General features: G+C 39.9%; 1 protein-coding gene across 1 annotated transcript in view; it reads left to right on the plus strand.

Moving 5' to 3' along the window:
• Nucleotides 1-22,823, plus strand: part of DNAH3 (dynein axonemal heavy chain 3) — a 171,886-nt gene that overhangs the window by 38,920 nt on the left and 110,143 nt on the right. Inside the window, exons 18-22 of the mRNA XM_087417087.1 lie at nt 2,922-3,075; nt 3,866-4,010; nt 13,649-13,860; nt 17,971-18,062; nt 21,619-21,733. Coding sequence (XP_087273213.1) covers nt 2,922-3,075; nt 3,866-4,010; nt 13,649-13,860; nt 17,971-18,062; nt 21,619-21,733 — 718 coding nt within the window. The remainder of the gene's footprint in view (nt 1-2,921; nt 3,076-3,865; nt 4,011-13,648; nt 13,861-17,970; nt 18,063-21,618; nt 21,734-22,823) is intronic.

Here is a 22,823-nt window from a genome sequence, read left to right on the forward strand (position 1 = left end):
GGAAGGACTCATGTAAGATGAGACACGAAGGATGAGAAGGAGCCCGTCAAGTGAAGATATCAGAGGAGAGAGTAGCAGGGAGCCTGGTCCAGGCATAGAGAACAGCATGGGCAGTGGCTCCAAGGTGGGAAGACCTTGAGCTAAGGAAGAGAGTGGCTATAAAATGAGGTTGGAGAGTTAGAGGAGCAGATCCTTGAGGTCACAGTAATGAGTTTTGATTCCTTTTTAAGTACAATAGGCAGTCATTGAAAGCTTTTAATCTGGAGACAAAAATGATCTGATTAATATTTTTCCTTCTATGGTTTGCCTACTTGAATCAGAATCCAAATAATGTCTACAACACTGCAATTGGTTGACATGTCTCTTAAATTTCTTTTCATCTGTAGGTCCTCTATCTCCTTTGTTTTTTCCCTTGAAATTTATTTATTAAAGAAACTGAGTCATTTGTCCCCAAATCTAGACATTTCTGATTGCACATCTGTTGTGTCATTTAACGTGTTCCTCTATTCTCTATATTTCCTATAAATTTTCAATAACTGATTTAATCTTACTGCTGATCTAATCTTTGTTCCTGATCTCCTATGCTCATGGATGAGTGGACAAATGGATAAATTCATTCATGTGTATACATACATACATTTTATATTTATGTATATATATGTATATATAATATGTATTACATACGCTTTTATATATATACACACATATATATTTGGCTGTACAGGTTTGTAAGTTTGTCTATGGGCAAGAGTATAGCATGCAAATACAAAGAAAAAGAAAGCAGAGTCAGCCATATTAACATCAGATATAGTCAAAGCCAAGACAAAAACATTAGTGGTTCAAAGATGGTTACTTAGGTGAATGAAATAAAGTTAAAGCAGTCATTAACCCTTGTATATCAAATAACAGATAAATAATGTGAAACTTGAATAAGGAGATAATAGAAGTAAATAATTAATAACCTTAATTTATTAGATATATATCAAACCTTCTACTGAACAATGGAAAACACTATTCTTCTTAAATGTCCGTGGAACATTTCCAAACATTGCCTGTATTTTAGGACTCAAAAAAAAAAAACCAGTTTGAAGAAGCAGAAACTATATTGGCCACATGCTATTATAATAGTGTGTATTAGTTGTCTATTGCTGCATGACAGATCATCCCAAAACATAGCAACTTAAAACAACAATCATTTATTATCTCGCAGTTTCTGTGGGTCAGAAATCTAGGTGCAGCTTAGCAGTGTATTTCTGGCTCAAGGTCTCTCATGAAGTTGCAGTCAGAATGTCAGCCCAGGCTGCAGTCTCATCTGAGAGCTTGCCTGAGTGAGGATCCACTTCCAGGCTTGCTCACATGATTGAGGATTCAGCTCCTCACAGGCTATTGGTCAGAAACTGCTCTCTGTTCCTTGCTATATAGACCTCTCTGTAGGGTAGCTCACAACATGGCAGCTGGCTTCCTTGAGAGAGAGAGAGAGAGAGAGAGAGAGAAAGTCTTTTTGTAACCTAATCCTGGAAGTAACATCCCATCACTTTTGCTATATTTGTTAGAAGTGTGTTACTAGGTCTAGTCCAAACTCAAGAGGAGACAATTACACAAGGATATAAATACCAGGAGGTGGGGATCTTTGGGGATTTTATGAAAGGCTGCTTACCACACAGTGCAATTAGAAATAAAACCGAATTCAAAGCATTGAAAAGTAACTCTCTTAAGTTACTTGTAAGAAAAAACATTAAAACTGCCATAACAGAATTAGGTAATCTTAAGATAATAGCCAAATTATAGCATGTCACTATAGCTGTTCTCAATGGCAAATCCCCTTATACATTCAATGAATATTGATCGTTTGTTATATGACAGACACTCTTCTAAGTGCTAGAGATACAAAAAGGAATTAAGAGAGAGAAAAACTGCGTGGTTAGAGTTTACATTCTAGTGAATGAGAGCATATAGTTATAAGAGTGATTATTATGTACCAGGCTCAATTCTGAGCATTTTGTAGTATATGTTAGCTTATTAAATATTAAAGTAGGTACTTTTTTCCATCTCCATTTTATGTATCTGAGGCATACAGAGGTTAAGTGACTTGACCAAGGTCACGTAGCTACTAAGTGGCAAAGTAGGGATTTGAACCTAGCCTGCCCAGCTCTAGAACCTGTCCACTTAACACTATATTAGTCTACCTCATTAGGAAAAGGGAGAAGTATATTTGAGACCTGCTTTGTTGATAGTATGGATGAAGTAGATAACTCTCTGGAAAGGTCTTCTCTGATCACTCTAGCTCAAGTAGTCCTCCACTTCCATCCTCTAGGCACTCTGCCCTGTTTTATTTTCTTCAGAGCATTTTTCACTGTCAGAAATAGCTCATTTCATCTTTATCTATGTGTGAATTTATTTATCCATCCATTCATCCGTGTATGTTTACGGCGTAGGTCTCCTCCAAACTAAAATACAGGCTCCATGAGGGTAGGGAGCTTAATAGTGTACTTCACGAATATATTCCTGATGCCTAGAACAGTTCTTGGAATGTATTTGGCGCTCAATAATAAATAAATATGATGAATGAATCATGGATGAGTGGACGAATGGATAAATTCATTTATGTATAAACATACATACATTTTATATATATGTATGTATAATATATATTACATATACTTTTTTATATACACACATATATATTTGGCTGTACAGGAAAACATCTGGATGTTTAACCACCAATAGGTTCATAGAGGCCATCTCTGGGAGGTGGTATTATAAGTAATATCTGTATCTCTGTATATCTATATGTAGATATAGATATATTTTGTATCAGAGGATAAAATTCTTCCCAGGCCTAAATATGGGTGAGCAATGCTGATACTTTGAAAATCACAAAATGGAAAGTCCAAATGTGACTGGGCTGTCTTTACTTTCAGGTGCTCAGAATTTGAGTCGAAACTCGAGGGCTACAACAAGGAACTAGAAGGTTTTAGGAAACGTGAAGTGATGACTCCAGAAGAAACGAAGAACAATGTTGAAAAGCTTAATGAGCTTTCCAAGAACCTAGATCAAGCACTGGTGGAATTTGAGGTTTGGGGTCTGGGGTCTCGGGATGGGGACTGATGACTCTAATTCTCCGTTGGTTCTGGTCCTTGGTTTTGTATTTTCCTAACATCCCCTGTCAGGTGGATAATATTGACTAATTGATTGGTTGACCAGTTCTTTCACTGGTACTTTCAACTACCTTTTTCCATGCCCCTGCATTATATCAGCTTTTCTCTTAGTCATTGAGTGCACAAAGAAGAAATTATAATAAGAATTGCTCACATATATTGAACATTTATTATGTGCTCAACAATGTGCAAAGGGTTCATATGCGATATATCACTTAATGCCCGTAACAAACCTTTGGGGTCGGTACTGTTATTATCTCCATTTATCCCTATTTAAAATAAGAGAACTAAGGCTTGGAGAAGTTAAGTAACTTGCCCTGAAGGTCAACTGGTAAGTTCTTTAACCATTAAAGTTTTTACCTTTAAGGCAAGTCAGCACAAGAAGGCAACATCATGTAAACAGCTAAAGTACATACGAAAGTTGTGAAAATGGGGATATGGATATGGTACAGTGGGAGCAAAGATGATGGAGCAAGTAGCAAATCATCCTAGGATTTCATCCGGCTAGATCTTAGCTGCCATGGCCCTTGAAGGTAGCAGAGGGACCTTCTTGCTTGAGTCCGTGCCTTGTTTGCCTCTCTTGCTCTCCAGATGAAGGAGCATCTTCCTTAACTTGGTTTTCAAAGCACTGAGGAATTTGCCTTGGTGACTTCTTAGGTTCAGGAGAGCCACCCATCCAATAAACAGCATCCTCTTTTGCCCTGCAGTTGATCAATAAGGAGGAGGATCTGTTGGAGAAGGAGAAGAGCACCTTCCCTCTTCTGCAAACCCTGATGACCAACAAAGTGCCTTATGAGCAGCTGTGGGTGACGACCTATGAGTTCAGCATCAAGTCGGAGGAGTGGATGAACGGTATGCCGCGGTCTCACTCGGCTGGGGCAGGAGGGGGATGGGGTTTGGTCTTTAGATTCAGACTGGCCTTTTCATCAGATTCTGATACTGGATTAAGGCAACCACAATCAAATTTTTCTGATGTGATAATGATGGAAAGTGGGGATCACAGAGCCAGACCTATTGCCCACGTAAAATAGAAATGGCAGCCACCCAGAGCCATGGGTTGGGTAGTGACTTAGAGAGGCAGACAGTGGGAGAATACAAAGGCAGTTCCACTATTGTGCTGCTTCAAGAAAGTCCAGGGTGCCATAGATACCTGTAGACTACTCCTTTTCCTCTAGATACTGGAGGCTAGAGAGATGCTGAGGAGGTAGAGTCAACAGGCCTTAATGATTGATCTGATAAGGGGCAAGAGCAGGGAGGAAGAGGCAGGAACCTAGGGTGACTTCCAGATTGTTGGCTCAGGCAATTTGGTGGATATTGCCATCACTGAGGATGAGAAGTGACATGTGTTGGGAGAAAACCCATTGACTTGAACGCACTGAGTCTGAGGTGTCTGCAAACATCCAAATGGTAATGTTAATTAGTAGTTGAATATATCAGTCTGGAACTAAGTGATAGGGTTGAGGGATAGGATTTATATTGGGGAATAATTGATGTATAGATTGCAATTAAAAGCCATGAATGATATTACCTGAGGAGAGTGTATAAGAGCAGAGGACAAAGTCAGAGACCCGTAGGGTTGAGCCTTTAGCTTATTTCCAGTGCTTCAGGATTATAAACACAATGGTTATAAACATCTTTGTTGCCAATTTTCTGGATACAATCATGATCACTTTCTTAGGATAAGTTCCTAAAAGTGAAATGGCTAGATCAAAAAGTATGTAATGAAAATTATTAGGATTTTAAAAACTGCTTTGTTATTTTTATTGTCCTCCAGAAAAGTTGTATGTTTTAATTCATTATTCTTCTAGCAGTATGTGTAGTGTAGTATAGTGCCCATTCCCCATACCCTCCACAAACCCAGGAAATAATAGCTTTGAAAACTTTTTTGCTGATTTGATGTTTAAAATGGTATTTTCTTTTTCATTTTTAAAAAGTATTCTTTCCTGGGGCCGGCCCCGTGGCTTAGCGGTTAAGCGCATGTGCTCCGCTACTGGTGGCCCAGGTTCAGATCCCAGGCGCGCACTGACGCACCGCTTGTCCAACTGTGCTGAGGCGGCGTCCCACATACAACAACTAGAAGGATGTGCAACTATGACATACAACTATCTACTGGGGTTTTGGGGAGAAAAAGGGGAAAAAAAAAGAGGAGGATTGGCAATAGATATTAGCTCAGGGCCTGTCTTCCTCAGCAAAAAGAGGAGGATTGCCATGGATGTTAGCTCAGGGCTGATCGTCCTCACAAAAAAAAAAAAAAAAAAAAGTATTATTTCCTTTACTTAAAGTTGAATGTTTATTGGATAGTTGCAGTCCTTGTTTTATAAAAGCCTATTCTTGTGCTCTCTCATTTCTTTTCTATTGGAGTGCTACTAAACTCCCTTATTTAAATAATTTTCAGTTTTGAGTAATATTTTCATTGATGCTTTCAATTTTTCCAGGTAGTCAATCATGTCTGTACAATTAGAATATTTTACGTTATTTGTTTATCATTTCATGCCCCTTTTTTGTTCATTTTTCTGTGTTGACTAGCACTTCCAAAATAAACAGTGGTAAGAACGGGCATTTTTGTCTCCTTCCTGATTTTAATGAGAATTCTTCCAGTGTCATCTTTAAACATGATGCTTTTTGTTGGTGTGAGATACAACATTTTTCTGGTGTAAAGGAAGTATTTATAATTTACTAAACCCTTTTATTAGAAAGAGATATTGTATTTTAAATTTTTTTACATTTTATTTTTTAAATTCGTATACAGTAATATTGACATTTTTGGCATACAGTTCTATGAATTCTAACATGTATGTAGATTCACCACGATCAAAAAACAGAAGAGTTTCATCACCTCAATAAACATCCTTGTAACACCCCTTTGAAGTCACACTCTCCCCCCAGCCATGAGACCAGGCAACTGTTGATCTCTTCATTGTTACTATGGTTTTATCTTTTGGAGACTGTCAGATATGTGGAATGATACAGTGTGTAACGTTTTGAGACTACTTCTTTCACTCAGCCTATTACCTTTGAGAGTCATCCAAGTTATTGGATGTGTCCATAGGTCCTTTCCGTTTATTGCAGAGTAGTATTCCATTGTATGGATATACCAGTTTGTTTAATCGTTCATCCATTTTTGAATATTTGGGCTGTTTCCAATTTCAGGCTATTATGAATAGAGCTGCTATAAACATTCAGGTACAAGTTTTGGAGTGAGCATAAGTTTTCGTTCCTGTAGGGTAAATGCCCAGGAACAGATTGCTGGGCCATATTTAAAGTATATGTCTAACTTTATAAGAAATGCCCAACTCGTGTTTTCCACAGTGACTGAACCATTTTGCATCCACCAGCAATGTATGATAGTTCTAGTTGTTCCACATCCTCACCAGCACTTGGTATTGTCAGTATTTTTTTTATTTTAGCCGTCCTCATAGGTGATTGTGGTGTTTCCTCATGATTTTAATTTGCATTTCCCTAATGCCTAAGGATGTTGAACATTTTTTTATGTGCTTATTTACCATTCGTATATCCTCTTGGGTGAAGTGTCGGTTCAACACTTTTACCCATGTGTTTAATTGGGTTGCTGGTGTTCTTACTGTTGAGTTTTGAGAGGTCTTTATGTATTTTGGTTGCAAGACCTTTGTCAGATATGTGGTTTGCAAATATTTTCTCCCAGTCTATAGCTTATCTTTTTATTCTCTTAATCATGTCTTTCATAGAGAAAAAGCTTTTAATTTTGATGAAGTCCAATTTATCAATTTTTCTTTTCTGGATTGTGCTTTTAGTGTCATGTCTAAGAATCTTTAGCCTAACCCTGGTCATGAAGATATTCTATATTTTCTTCTAGAAGTTTTACAGTCTTATGTTTTGCATTTAGACATATAGTCCATTTTGAATTAATTTTTACATAAGATATGAGGCTTGAGTTGAAGTTCATTCTTTTGCATGTGGATATCCACTTGTTCCAGCAATTGGAACAGTTGTTGAAAGGACTCTTTTTTTTCTCCATTGACTTGCCTTTGTACCTTTGTCAAAAATCAATTGGCCATATTTGTGTGGATTGAATTCTTGACTCTTTATTAAAATGTTCCATTGATTTATGTATATAGTCCTTCACCAATACCACACTGTCTTGAAAACTGTAGCTTTATAGGAAGACTTAAGATCAGATAGTGTGAGTACTCCAATTTCAATCTTCTTTTTCAAATTTTATTTTGACCTTTGCTTTACATCTTTTATAAAAAATTTGAGAATCAGCTTATCAATATATATAGGAAACCTGCTGGAATTTTAATTGGAAATATGTTAAATCTATGGATCAATTTGGAAAGAATTGATATCTTTACTATACTGAGTCCTCCATTCCATGGACACTGTAAGTCTCTCCAATTATTTAGATCTTCTTTGATTTCTTTTTATCAGTGTTTTCTAGGTTTCAGCATACAGATCCTGTATGTGTTTTGTTGAGTATTTCCTTTTTAGAGCTATGATATGTTTTTAAATTTCAGTTTTTAATTGGTCATTGCTAGTTTATAGAAAAATAATTGTTGTGGGTTTTTTCGTCTTTTTTGGTTTTGGTCCAGTCTCTGCATTCATGGGCAGCCTTGCTCAGGACCTTGCTCAGATCAGCTTGATCTCAGGACTGAGAGGGTTTCCTCCTGTCTCCCTAGGTTTGCAGCTTCACATGAGACTTAATCTCAGGCAGCAGCCTTAGCAGTTCTCCTCTCATGGGTGGAGTGCGTGGGGGACACTGGTCCAGCTCTGATTTCCAGCAGTGAGCCTGGCTCAGGGCACCCACCACGTGTGTGGAATGCCTCTAGTTCCCATAAATCCCCAAGAGCTGGAATCAATTGGATCCAAGAAGATCATTATCTTACTTTAGAGCCCACCTTTTAAATATCTTCTTTATACATTTTGTTTATTACTTTTCTGTATTTGGAGCAGTGGGAAGGAGGGGGAAGGTGTTGTCCCATTCCTCCTTTTTCAGGAACCAGTCTACCCTGATGAGAGCTTTCTTCTTTTCCTTTTTTTTTCAGTAGACTTTTTTTTAGAGCAGTTTTAGGTTTACAGCAAAACTGAGCAGAAAGTTCGGAGGGTTCTCATATATCCCCTGCCCCCCACCCCAGCCTCCTCTACTATCGATATTCAGCATGAAGTGGTACATTTATTACAATTGATGAACCTACACTGACACATCATTATCACCCAAAATCCACAGTTTACATTAGTGTTCACTATTGATGTTATACATGCTGAGTTTTGACAAATGTATAATGACATGTATCCATCATTATAGTATCACACAGAATAATTTCACTGCCCTTAAAATTCTGCCTGTTCATCCCTTCCCCTTTAACCCCTGACAACCACTGATCTTTTTACTGTCTCCATAATTTTGCCTTTTCTAGAATATCGTATAGTTGGAATCATACAGTATATAGCCTTTTCAGACTGGCTTCTTTTACTTAGTAATATAAATTTAAGATTCCTGCATTTATTTTCATGGCCTGATAGCTTATTTCTTTTTAGTGCTAAATGATATTCCATTATCTGAATGTACCACAGTGTATTTATTCATTCACCTACTAAAGGACATCTTCGTTGCTTGCAGTTTTTGGCAATTATGAGTAAAGCTGCTATGAACATTGTGTGCTGGTTTTGTGTAGACATGGTTTTCAGTTCACTTGGGTAAATACCAAGGAGAATGGCTGCTGGATTATGTGGTAAGAGTATGTTTAGTTTTGTAAGAAATTGCCCAGCTGTCTTCCAAAGTGGCTATACAGCTTTGCATTCTCACCAGCAATGAATGAGAATTCCCTTTGCTCCACATCCTCACCAGCATTTGGTGTTGTCACTGTTTTGGATTTTGGCCATTTTAATAGTTGTGTAGTGGTATCTCATTGTGGTTTTAATTTGCAGTTCCCTAATGACATAATGATGTTGAACATCTTTTCATGTGCTTATTTGCCATCTGTATATGTTCTTCGATAAGGTTTCTGTTCAAGCCTTTTGCCCGGGTTGTTTGTGTTCTTATTATTGGGTTTTAAGAGTTCTTTGTATATTTTGGACAACAGTGCTTTGTCAGATATGTCTTTTGCAATTTTTTCTCCTAGTCTTTGGCTTATCTTCTCATTGTTTTGACAGTGTCTTTCACAGAACAGAAGTTTTTAATATTTTTGTGTGTGTGAGGAAGATCAGCCCTGTGCTAACACCTACCAATCCTCCTGTTTTTTTTAGCTCAGGAATACTGGCCCTGGGCTAACATCCAAGCCCATCTTCCTCCACTTCACATGGGACGCCGCCACAGCATGGCTTGCCAAGCGGTGCGCGCCCAGGATCTGAACCGGCGAACCCTGGGCCACCGCAGCTGAGTGCGCACACTTAACCGCTTGCGCCACCGGGCCGGCCCCCAGATGTTTTTAATTTTAATGAAGTCTAGCTTGTCATTTCTTTCATAGATCATGCCTTTAGTGTTGTATCTAAAATGTTATCATCAAACCCAAGGTCATCTAGATTTTTCTCCTATGTTGTCTCCTAGGAATTTTATAGTTTTGCATTTTACATTTAAGTCCATGATCCATTTTGAGTTAATTTTCTTGAAGGCTGTAAGGTCTACATCTAGATTTCATTTTTTGCATGTGGATATCCAGTTGTTCTAAAAGCATTTGTTGAAAAATTATAATTCTCCATTGTATTGCCTTTACGCCTTTGTGAAAGATTGGTTGATTGTATGTGGACTATTTCTGGGCTTTCTGTTGTGTTCCATTGACCTATTTGTCTATTCTTTCACCAATAGCACCCTTGATTATTGTAGCTTTACAATAAGTCTTGAAGTTGCATAATGTCAGTCTCACAACTTTATTCTTCTCCTTCAATATTATTTTGGCTATTCTGGATCTTTTATGTTTCCATAAAACTTTAGAATCAATTGTCTGTATCAAAAAAAAAATAATAACTTGCTGGGATTTTGATTGGGAGTGCACAGTATCTATAGATCAAGCTGGGAAGAACTCACATCTTGACGATATTGAGTCTTCCTATCCAGGAACATGGACTATCTCTCTGTTTATTTTGTTCTTCTGATCAGAGTTTTGTAACAGTTTTTCTTATATAGATGTTGTACATATTGTGTTAGATTTATACCTAAGTATTTCAATTTTGGGGATGCTAATGTAAATGAATATGTGTTTTCAATTTCAAATTCTACTTGTTCATTAGTGGTATATAGGAAAGCAATTGACACTTGTATATTAACCTTGTATCCTGCAACCTTGCTATAATTGTGAATTAGTTCCAGGAACTTTTTGTTGATTCTTTCAGATTTTCTACATAGATGATCATGTCATCTGCAAAGAAAGTTTTGTGTCTTCTTTCTCAATCTGTGTATATGTTTTATTTCCTATTCTTGTCGTTGCATTACCTAGGACTTCCACAGAATGATGTTGAAAAGGAGTGGTGAGAGGGGACATTCTTGCTTTGTTTCTGATCTTAGCAGAAAAGATTCTAGTTTCTTATCATTAAATATGATGTTAACTATATGTTTTCGTAGATGTTCTTTATCAAGTTGAGGAAGTTCTCCTCTATTCCTTGTTTGCTGAGAGTTTGTGTGTGTGTGTTTGTGTGTGTGTGTGTGTGTGTGTGTGAGGGAGATTAGCCCTGAGCTAACATCCAATGCCAATCCTCCTCTTTTTGCTGAGGAAGATTGGCCCTGGGCTAACATCCGTGCCCCTCTTCCTCTACTTTATATGGGACACTGCCACAGCATGGCTTGACAAGCAATGCCTCAGTCCACACCCAGGATCTGAACCTGCGAACCCCGGGCCGCCGAAGCAGGGCACATGAACTTAACCACTGTGACACCGGGCTGGCCCCTACTGAGAGTTTTTATCATTAATTGATGTTGAATTTTGTCAGATGCTTTTTCTGAATCTATTGATATGATCATGTGATTTTTCTTTCTTAGCCTATCGAAGTGATGGATTACATTAATTGATTTTCAAATGTTGAAACAGCTTCACATACCTGGAATAAATCCCAACTGATTGTGGTGTATAAGTCCTTTTTATATATTATTGGATTCAATTTGCTAATATTTTGTTGAGTAGTTTTGCATTTATGTTCACGAGAGATATTGGTCTTTAATTTCTTTTTCTAGTAATGTCTTTGTCTGGTTTTCGTATAGGGTAGTTCTGGCCTCATAGAAGACGTTAGGAAGTATTCTCTCTGCTTCTATCTTCAGGAAGAGATTGTAGAGAATTGGTATCATGCTTCCTTAAATGTTTGGTAGAATTCACCAGTGAATACATCTGGGCCTTTGTGCTTTCTGTTTTAAAAAGTTATTAATTATTGATTCAATTTCTTAAATAGATACAGGCCTGTTCACATTGTCTATTTCTTCTGGTGTGACTTTTGACAAATTGTATCTTTCAAGGAATTGGTCCATTTCATCTAGGTTATCAAATTTGTGGTCACAGAGTTTTTCATAGTATTCCTTTAGTGTCCTTTTAATATTCATGAGATGTGCAGTAATGTCCCTTCTTTCATTTCTGGTATCAGTAATTTGTGTCTTTTCTCTTTTCTTGGTTAGCCTGGCTAAAGGTTTATCCATTTTACTGATCTTTTCAAAGAAGCAGCTTTTGGTTTTATTATTTCTTTTCTTCTGCTCACTTTGGAGGTAATTTCCTCTTCTTTTACTAGTTGCCTAACATGGAAGCATAGATTATTGATTTTAGTTCTTCATTCTTTTCTAATATATATATTCAATGCTATAAATTTTCCTCTAAACACTTCTTTTACTACATACTACAACATTTGATAAGTTATACTTTCATTTTCATGTAACTCAAAATATTTTTTATTCTCTTGAGATTTCTTCTTTGACCTATGTGTTATTTAGAAGTATGTTGTTTAATTTCCAAATATTTGGGGATTTTTCCAGCTATCTTGTTGTTATTGAGCTGTAAGAGTGAAAATTCTTGCCTTGTTCCTGATCTTAGAGAAAAAGTATTCCATTTTTTACCATTAAGTGTAATTATTTGTTTTTTGTTTTATTTTGTTTTGTTTTTTAAAACCAATTTATTGTAGTATGATTGACATGTAAAAAGCTGTACATATTTAATGTATACAAAAGTATAATGTTAATGTAGGTTTTTCATAGGTGCACTTTATCAGACTGAGGAAGCTTCCTTCTATTCCCTAGTTTGTTTAGAGGTTTTTATCATGAATGGATAGTGAATTTTTTCAAATGCTTTTTCTGCATCAATTGATGTTATCATGTCATTTTTCTTCTTTAGACTGTTAATATGGTATATTATATTGTTTGATTTTCAAATTTTAAAGCAGCTTTGCATTCCCATGATAAACCTCCACTTGGACATGGGTGTATTATTCTTTTTATATATTGCATGGAAGTGATACACATTTCTTTTCTTTTTCTTCTTCTTCTTCTTTTTTTTTTTTTTTTGCTGAAGAAGATTCGCCCTGAGCTAACATTTGTCACCAATCTTCCTCTTTTTCTTGAGGAAGATTTTCCCTGAGCTAACATGTGTGCCAAGCTTCCTCTATTTTGTACAACACGGCTGCTTACTAGTGGTGTAGGTCTGCACCCGGGAACCGAACCCAGGCCGCCAATGTGGAGCACACCAAACTTAACCACCAGGCCACAGGGTCAGCCCCACTTCTCTTGTTCTTTTTTAAAAATTTTCATTTTTGATTACTGAATGAAAATGTTGGGTTGATGAAGCATGTTATTAATTAAGAAAGCTATATTAATGAAGCTACATTTAGTCTCAGCAGCCCTGAAAGAAGTATTTTTGAGTAAATTAGCAACATCATGGTACAAGAGTTCATACAAATTTGAAATATCACAGGGGAAGGAAGCAGCAGCGTGGAAAGATTTTGACTGAATGTGAAACCCAAATGCTAAAGGATCCCTGTAAAAGAAAAGGCGGCGAAGGAAATTCATGTTTTGGAGCAATTTTTTAAAAAAATTAGGTGTCATTCTTTGTTTTTAAAGTAATCTATTTTTAAATAATTTCAAACTTACATACAAGTTGCCAGAACTGTATAGAGAACTCCTATATCCCCATTCACCCACATTCCCCAATGATTAATATTTCACAGCATTTGTGGAGCACCTTTTAATGCTTCTAGAGTAGCATCTACAACCAGTACTAACAATTGATTCCCTAACTGTACTTGCGTTATATGCCAGGCATTATGTGAGGCACTTTACTTATCTCACTTAGTGTTCACAGTCACTCTCCAAGGTCTCCATTGTTACCCATGCATCGCAAGTGATACTATGAGGCTTAAAAAAGTTCTGTAAACATGCCCAAGGTTTCAGGCTAAGTAGAGCTTTCAGAGCAGATCCAACTTCAAAGCCTGTGCTTGTTCCAATATCCACACCATAGGCACAGTTCTATGTTCAGAGAATTAACAGGTACGTGTAGCTGACATCTACTTGGTGGCCTGACCCCTCCCTCACCCCATGTTTTCTATTTCAGGACCCCTCTTTTTACTGAATGCTGAGGAAATCGCGGAGGAAATAGGGAATATGTGGAGGACAATATATAAATTGACCAAGACCTTAGCTGACGTGCCTGCACCCCGGCGCTTAGCAGAGAATGTGAAAATCAAGATTGATAAGTTCAAGCAGCACATCCCTATCCTCAACGTTTCCTGCAACCCAGGAATGAAAGACCGGCACTGGCAGCAGGTCCCTGTCACTGCCCACCCCTTGCCAGCTGATCCCGTCCCTGGCAGCCCTTGGGAAGGCAGGAAACATTACTGGGTCAAGCTTCTCCTTTCTGAAAGGAGAATCTACTTGAGGCCAAGGGGGTAGTAATGGGAGGGATAGCCTTTTGAAGGAAGGGAACAGGTGGGATAAAGGTTGACCCTTTTCTTTGGGGACCCCATTGCTGGTAGTTGAGTATTGTTCCAGCCAGTGGCCACAAAGACTCTCCCAGTCTGCTTCCCTAAGCGAATGGCTGCTCAGGGTCCTACGGGGGGATAAGGGTGCTGAATTACGGTGGGAGGGGCCTTGATTTGTTCCTTGACCTACAACACACAAAAGCAAAAGTCACATCTTCCCCTGGGGGCTACTGGCAATGCCAGATGATTCTTGCTTGGGCTGACTGTGGTCTGGAGTCTCATCCTTCAACAGGCTTGTTTAGAAATAATTTTGCACACTTCTTTCAGCCCTTAGAGTCTATAAATGAGAATAATAAATATTCTCCCTAAAAATCATTGGGATTTTTACAAGCAACCTTACTGTGTTTCTAAAATAATCATCACATTCAAGGGCTAGCAGCACCCTTGAAACATCCTCTACCAGGGAGTTGCTCTGTGTGGAGGTGGAGATGAGACTGGCTCTCCAGAGGCAGATTCCTCTCTGACTTGGCCTAGAATTCCCTCTCTTGGAACCATGTACAAGATTGAGAACATTGTCTCTGGAAAGACCCAATCTGAGAGCACACCCATTACCTTCCAGAGAATGGAGCCCAAGCCCATTGGCTACAAGCATTTTGATCTCCCCAGGAAGACAAAGATCTTGATAGATGAGAGATTCAAGGATTTTCTGTAGAGTGGAACTGCTTTTGATTTCCCACAAAGCCTTGAAACTCAAGACCTAAGCAAAGGGTGTAAAGAAGGGCAGAGGAGAGGTCATCTGGGTAGACTTCTGGTCTTGAGCTGACCTAGCAGAGGAATCTGCACAGGGATGGCTGCCCTCACTTGGTGATCATAGGGTGCCTCTCCCTATGGACTGAGCCTGACTAGAACTGTGACCCATTTGTAGGGTTAGGGAGGTTGGGTAGACAGGTGGCCTCTAGTAGTGCTAGGTGTCTCCATGAGATGGCACTATAGAAAGTGCCCTCATCAATGGCGTTTAAACCACACTCCAGGGGGGCTCGGAAAGCCATCCCCTGTCTGGAGCTTCTCCTATGATGACGCTATTCTCCCACGTGGGCACTTGAAAAATCTCAACCATCCAAGACCTTTGTAATTCTCATTTATAGACCACTTAGATGGACAGATTGGGAAAAAAATGTTCCTTGGAATTAAAATAACACCAATAATAGCTAAAACATATTGACTACTAACTGTGTACTGGGTACTGTGTTGTGTAATTTATGTGGATTCTCTCATTTCATCCTTCTAACAACCCTTTGAAGTAGGAACTATTATTATCTCCATTTCACAGATAAGAAAAGTGAGGTTTAGTGAGATGAAGTAAATTGTCATGTGGCTAGTAAGTGGTTGGGGAGGGAGTTGGAATCTAGGTCTGTTTGACTCAGCCTAGATGGGTGGAAAGGGGGCAAGAAATATCAGGTCAGAAGAAGGGAGTGGACAGTAGGGGGCAGTAAACGATAAGTGAGAGTGGATTGCAGCCCCAGGAGGGTAGCTCCTGAGTACTGAGCCCCTAAAGTGGAAGCCCAATATCCTGAACAGTCAAAGGTGAGCTCGGAAAGGACAAAGGCCACAGATGCACTCAGGGCTGCCCCCACTCAGAGCCCATTCCTGCCTGCATTGCAGGTCAGACACCACAAGCCACCCCAGTGACAGCTCCAAGCCTCAGAAAGCCATTCTCTGTCCTAATGCCTGACTCAGGAGATCCATTTGCGTGGATTCTGGCTCTGGCTGGGGGTTCTGAAGGCTAAACCGCCTGTAGCTCTCAAGGCTACAAGATGGATCTTCTGGGGTCATAGGGTGGCTGTGCTGCCGTTTCTGACCATTTCCCAGAACTTAAGCGGGAAAGACTAGTCCTTATGTTTGCGGCACAGACTTGACTGATATCAGCAAAGGGGTTGCTACTGTGGTTTAAAACAAGATGAAACAAGATAGCGTGGACCTTAGGAAGAGACTGCACTGATGTGTACCAAAGCTGGCCCCCAGGACAGCACTGCCCAATAGAAATATAATACGAGCCTTATGTGTAATTTTAAAGTTTCTAGTAGCCACATTTAAAAAAGTACAAACAGGTGAAATAAATTTTATGAATATGTTTTATTTAACCAAACATATTCAGAATATTATCATTTCAATAGATAGTCAATATAAAAATGTTAATGTGATCTCTCACATTACATTTTTCATACTAAGTCTTTGAAATATGGTGTGCTTTTATACTTAACAGCACATCTCAGTTTGAACTAGTAGCATTTCAAGTTTTCGATAGCCGCAAGGGGCTAGCTCCATACTGGACAGCATAGCTCTAGGCTCTTAGAATTAGAAAACCAGGTGCTTTGTTAATCTCTAAAATTAACAAAAGCAATTCAAAAAATAAACTACCAATCTCTGAGTCTTTCTTATGGGCCAAGTACTATGCCAAGTGCTTTACACAGTTATGTCATTTAACCCCAGAGACAGTCAGTGTGTTGTTCTAAGCCATTCTTTTAGGTATTAGAGAATAAATGAGAGGCCAGGACCACCAGGAACAGTTGTGCAGATTGGGCACTGCACAACTCTAGGGAATGCTATTTTTGTGCACTATAGTGTGAATTGTACTTTCTAGAGTTATGCAGTGTGTAACCTGCACATCTGTACATGAAGACCTGTGAGAGACACTAGAGTGTGGTGGATAAGAGCTTTGCAGTCAGAATTGGATCTAAGTGCCAATTCTGCCATTTATTAGCTGGGTGGTCTTGGACGAGGTAGTTAATTTCTTTGTCTCAGTTTCCTTAAATGTAAAATGGGAATAATAATACATTAGTATGTTCCTCATCATGTTGGGAGAATGAAATAAGTACATAAAGCTCTTAAAACAGTGCCTACTACATAGTAAGCCCTCAATAAATGTTAATTACTTTTGTTATTTCCATTACCTTAGTGGTCATCCATGTGTCCTCAGAACCCAGATTGGAAGCCATTTGAATTAGCTGGTTCACTCATGCTTTCACTCCATAAATACTTGTGGATGCCTACTAAATGCCAGGCCCTGGGGACACAGGGCTGAATAAGACAGAACATGATGTGACTCTCATGTCCCTTCCTGCTCTGACATTCTTTATCCTCCTGGGGCTGGACAGAGACAAAATTGGGCAGTAGGTGAGGTTTTTCACAGTCTCGTTCCCCTTCAGTCCTCATTCTCGTCTTGAGTACGTGTAACCCTCATACTGCCCAGATCTCTCAGTCGCTGAGAAAAGTGTTCAAAAGCCGTCAGAGACTTTAAGACCTTTCTTAGGGATATTTTCACTTAAAAGATAAGGTTGGGATAGTTTTTACACCACAGGAATGGGCACAACAGATGCTAACATTTCCAACAAGTGAGCACACTGGGATGGAAAGGAAGATGTTTGGACGGGAGCCCTTCCTGCTTCCCAGCATCCTCAGATCACAGAATTTGGGGGTCTGTCTGGCACGTATACTCATGACTTTCTCCTTTTACTCAGCAAACACTTACGGCAGCTTCTGTCATGGACCAGGCTTTGCACTAGGCCCTGGGAGCACAAAAACAAACCAGATCCAATCCCAGCCCCCAAGGTGCTCACAGGTTTGCACTATACCAAGTGCTGGTGGTAGACAGAGCCCCAGTAAACCAGATGTAATGGAGTGTGAGCCCCAGGCTGCCTCCCCAGTTCCTTAGACCTGCACTGTCCAATTCAATAGCCACTAGCTGTACACAGCTATATAAATGTAAATTAAGTAAAATTAAATAAAAATTAAATTCCTCAGTCTCAGTAGCCACATTTCCAGGGCTCAACAGTTGCGTGTGACTAGTGGCTACTGTACGGGATGGCGCAGAATAGAATGTTTCCATCATCACGGAAAGTCTCCTGGCTAGTGCTACCTTGGACGATACATACTTGTTTTCCTCTTTTCTTTGCAGATCAGTGAGATTGTTGGCTGTGAAATAAAGCCCACCGAAACGACTTGCCTCTCAAATATGCTGGAATTTGGATTCGGCAAATTCATTGACAAGTAAGGCTCCTCCCTTCCTTCAGTAAGTTTTGTGGTCAGAGTGTCTGTAAGTTCCCACAAGGATATGACTGTCTTCATATCAGGCTGTGTCTCCTGGTTCAGGATAACTTGAGTTTTTAGGAACCTCCACTTCGGGTGACTAGCTACTGGTGAAGCTTTCATTTCCAGCTGCAGAGCTGATGATGAATTATGACTCGAAAATTGAATCACAGACTTTATTTCAAAGGGAAATTACAAAAAAAAAAAAATTCTTGGCACCTGAGGTTCAAGCCCAGGTCTCAGTGACTTTGGGCAAAACCATTTAACCTTTCTGGGCCTCAGTTTCCTCTTCTTTAAACAAACAAATCAGCAACAAGCAGGAGTGGCTCTCTGAGGTCTAAAAGTCCATGCAGTGTGGTCAAATGAGAGTTATCTTCGCTTGTTCTCTCTCCATTTTCAAATGCCCCTGGAGTGTGTGCATGAGAATTTGTATTATTTGAATTTCTATTTTTAGGACCAGAGATTCTCGGGACCCTGTTTGTTTTCTCACACTTCCTTCAGGATGAGGGATGGAGAGATGTTGTGTTGCCAGGACAGGAGACCCTGTTAGGCACCTGGGTTAGGGTCTAACTTGACCTGTGTGTTCTCAGAGTGTGGTGGAGACAGCTGTATCAGCATCACCTGGGATCTTGTTAGAAATACACATTCTCAGGCCCCACCCCAATCTGCTGACTTTAAATTCTGGGAGTGGACCCTGCAGTCTGTATTTTAACAAATCCTCCAGGTCATTGCTGTCCACTGCAGGAGCCACTAGCCATGTGTGGTATTGAGCCCTTGAAATGTAGCGATTCTGAGTTAGATGTGCTGGAAGTGTAAAATATAGGCTGGATTTCAAAGGCTTATTAAGAAAAAAAAAGCAAAATATCTAACAAATTTTAACCTTGGTTATATGTTGAAATGATATTTTGGATATATTGCATTAAATAAAATTATTAAAATTAATGTCATCCATTTCTTTTTACTTTTTAAAAATAAGACTACTAGAAACTTTAAAATGACATATGTGGCTCATGATATATTTTGAATGGACAGTGGTGCTCCGGGCAACTCTGATGCGTGCTGAAGTGTGAGAACCCCTTCTCCATACTGTGGCAGAACAGTTCTAATGTAAGGTGCTTCCAGGCCCCCAAATCTCTCTGCCACCTGAATGCTCTGATGCCCCCCAAGACTGCCATTCTTGTCCCTCTTTAAGGAACAGGCCTAGAGACGCATGCATTTTTACGGGGTCTAGGTTATTTTATTAAAGGGCCTCATTTTCCCCCAGTAAAATGTTTCCAGGAAACACCAACTGTTGAACACTTATGCTGCACCAAGCATTTTATATACATTAACCAACTCATCCATCACAACAACCTGATGTTCTAGCTAGTGTTATTATTTGCATTTTACAGATGAGGAAATAAATTGATTAGAGAGATTAAGTAACTAGCCAGAGGTCACAGCTAGTAACTGAAAGAACTAAGACCTGAGCCCAGGCTGACTGACTTCAGAACCTTAACCATCATTACCCTTTACCACCTAAAAAATAAACCCATCTAAGGAGACAGAGACCGAGGAGACACACAGTGACTCTGCCACTCTCCATGCCAACGTGCTCAACTATCACAAGTCCAGAAGTGGCCTTGGCCAAGTTGTTTACCTCTGTGTGCCTCAGTCTCTGTATCTGTAAAATGAGAAGAATAGGAGTGGCTAGGTGAATAGAGTTATTGTGAGGATTATGAGATGAGACACATAACCTGGACTGATTTGACATCTAAGTTTTCAGCCACTACCTATTGGTACAGTGTTATGTTCCTGATATCTCAGGATATCAGGATATCCTGATATCCTGTTCCTGATATCAGCCCGCAGTGATGGCAGCTTTATCACAGCCCACAGTTAATGAGCTCCTCTAGCACATTTGGGTAAGGTCAACTCTTGATATACTTCACAGACTCCCAAGCTGATTAATCCATCCCCTGTGCAATTATTTGTATAATTATAAGTCATAAGGCACGTTGCAAGCATTTTATCTTGTTTAATTATACCAACAACCTCTGATAGGGGCAGATGGGGACCTAAGGCCTGTCAAGTGACTTAACTCGGCCACACAGCCAGCCTCCTTGTCTTATACTCACCTGGGTTGGCACCTGCCCTTATTAATTATTCCCTATATGCACACTCATTTTGGTTGTCTCCCAAGAAGGCCACATTTAGGATGGTGACCATGCTGCTGATGTCTTGATCAGTCATTCTTTGGCATTATCTGTACCTCGCCTGCCTCCCTGCATGAGGCTAAATGACGGTTTTCAGCTCTGTTTAATTGGCCCTATTTGGCTGACCACATGTGAACAATTCTACTGCTCCTTCTGACAAAGAGAGAGGAGAAGGCACGTAGTGGAGGAGGAAGAAACCAGATTAGGAGTCAGAGGAACTGGTGTCTAGACCTGGTTCCGGCACCCCCAGCTGTGTGTGTGGCTTTGGACACGTCATTGCTTCCTCTGGGCTTCAGTTTCCTGACTAACAAGTAAAGACCAGATGGTCTCTTCGCTAGTCGAGGAGGCAGGGAAAGATGTCTAAGTTTTCAGCCACTACCTATTGGTACAGTGTTATGTTCCTGATATCTCAGGATATCAGAATATCCTGATATCCTGTTCCTGCCTCTCTGCTGAGGCAGAGAGAATAACCCCTCCTTCTCCTTCCATGAACTCTGCTTCCCAATTCTTTGCCCACACCTGGGTTTAGGACCCAGATCTCCATGTGGAAACAAGAAGAAAGGAATTTATCTTCCCCTTCTCTCCCTCCCTCCTGCTTTCTATGGAACAGAGAGGCTGTCAATGGGTGGACCAGTGTATCAGGAAAATAGCAGGTGTTTTTTTTTTAAAAAAAGAGTAGGGACAGGAAGTGGAGCAAAAGCCATCACATAAATTAACAGAAGTTCTAAGATCTGAATAAGAAATCAGAATAATAGTTCTGGAGTAAATAAAGAGTTAAAGAAAATGGAAAGATGAGGTCTTGTTTTAATGACCTTAAAACAGTGGTTATCAACTGGGGATGATTTTCCACCTCAGGGGACATTTGGCAACATCTGGAGACATTTTTGGTTGCCGCAACTGGCAAGGGGTGAGGGTGGGGGGAGTCTGCTACTGGCATCTAGTGAGTAGAGACCAGGGATGCTGCTACACCTCCTACAATGCACAGGACAGCCCTCCACAACAAAGAATTATCCACCCTGTATTACTTTGCTAGGGCTGCTATAACAAATACCCCAGACTAGGTGGTATTTATTGTCTCACAATTCTGGAGGCTTGAAGTCTAAGATCAAGGTGTTGGTAGGGTTGGTTTCTTCTGAGGCCTCTCTCCTTGGCTTGCAGACAGTAGACTTCTCCCTGTGTCTCCACATGGTCTTCACTCTGTAAACATGTTAGTAAAATTAAGGACTTTTTGCATTTCTCTTAAGGCTAAGCTGAAATTCTTGCTTTGACATGTTTTCACTGCCTCCTCCTATTGAGTTGCTGTTGCTGTGTTCTCTCTTTAGACTGGAGCCCATTGGTGCAACCGCCAGTAAGGAATATTCTCTGGAGAAAAACTTGGAGAAAATGAAGTTAGACTGGGTTAACACAACGTTCGGCTTCGTGAAGTACAGGGACACTGTGAGTCTCAGTCCAATCTTTCAGACCCCTGAGAGCAGCAGCTTATCATGTAGTGGGTTACAGAAGAGATTCATTCAGGATTGCAACAGAACTCACAGAGGAAGGATCCTTAACATCTTTTTTTTTAATTTATTTTTATTGAGATATAATTGACGTATAACACTGCGTAAGTTTAAGGTGTATAGCGTCTTGATTTGATACATTTATATGTTGCAATATGATTACCACCATAGTGTTAGCTAACACCTCTATCACATAATTATCATTTCTTTTTTGTGATGGGCACAATTAAGATCTAGCCTCTCAGCAGCTTTGAAGTTTTTAATACAGTATTGTTGTCTGTAATCACTATGCTCTGCATTAGTGTCTGCCTTCCCATGCTAGTCACCCTTCCTCCCAGGCACCACTGGAGCGATACACTGTCAAATGAGAAACGCCTTTTGATTCAGAGCAACAAGCTTTCTCAGTGTAAAGGAGCTGAGCAAGCCTCCTGAATTGGCATTTCCCACGGAGGCCTCCCCAGGTCCCTCAGAAGCATATCAGGGGTAGATAATGTTTAGCACTTCTCAAAAAAAAATCCCAATTGATTCCTCCTGACTCCTCCACCTGCAGAATGCCTGGGCATCTGTATTTTTAAGGCATCCCTGATTTTGCTAATGTGTGGTGCAAATTGAGAACTAAAACCCTAAAGGATCCCATACTTCACCCTCCTCCAGGCTGCATGAGCTTCTCTCTCCTTTCAGTTTCAATGGTCATGAAGCCTTGATTTCACTGGATAAGAGCTATTGATGAGCCAATGGGAGGGAACAGAGCTGGAGCCTTTCCCAGGAAGACCAGGCCACTGCAGTGCCCAGCAGCTTGGTGTTACACCAGCTGATTGGATTAGATCCTGCTAGAGGCTGTTGAGCTGTGATGAGGAGTGAAGCCAGGGGACCTGGGAGCAGCTCAATTACACGTGGCCAATCTTCAGAGTTTTTGACTGAAGTAGCTATAGACAGGGATCAACAGCAAAATGGGAATCAAGGTCCCACTTGATTAAGAGCTGGACACACCTCCCAGTGCACAGCTAGTGGTGAAAGGTAGAAGAGAG

Source organism: Ceratotherium simum, chromosome 26 (genome assembly GCF_057802395.1).
Source record: "Ceratotherium simum simum isolate JZ-2026a chromosome 26, ASM5780239v1, whole genome shotgun sequence".
Classification (NCBI taxonomy): domain Eukaryota; kingdom Metazoa; phylum Chordata; class Mammalia; order Perissodactyla; family Rhinocerotidae; genus Ceratotherium; species Ceratotherium simum.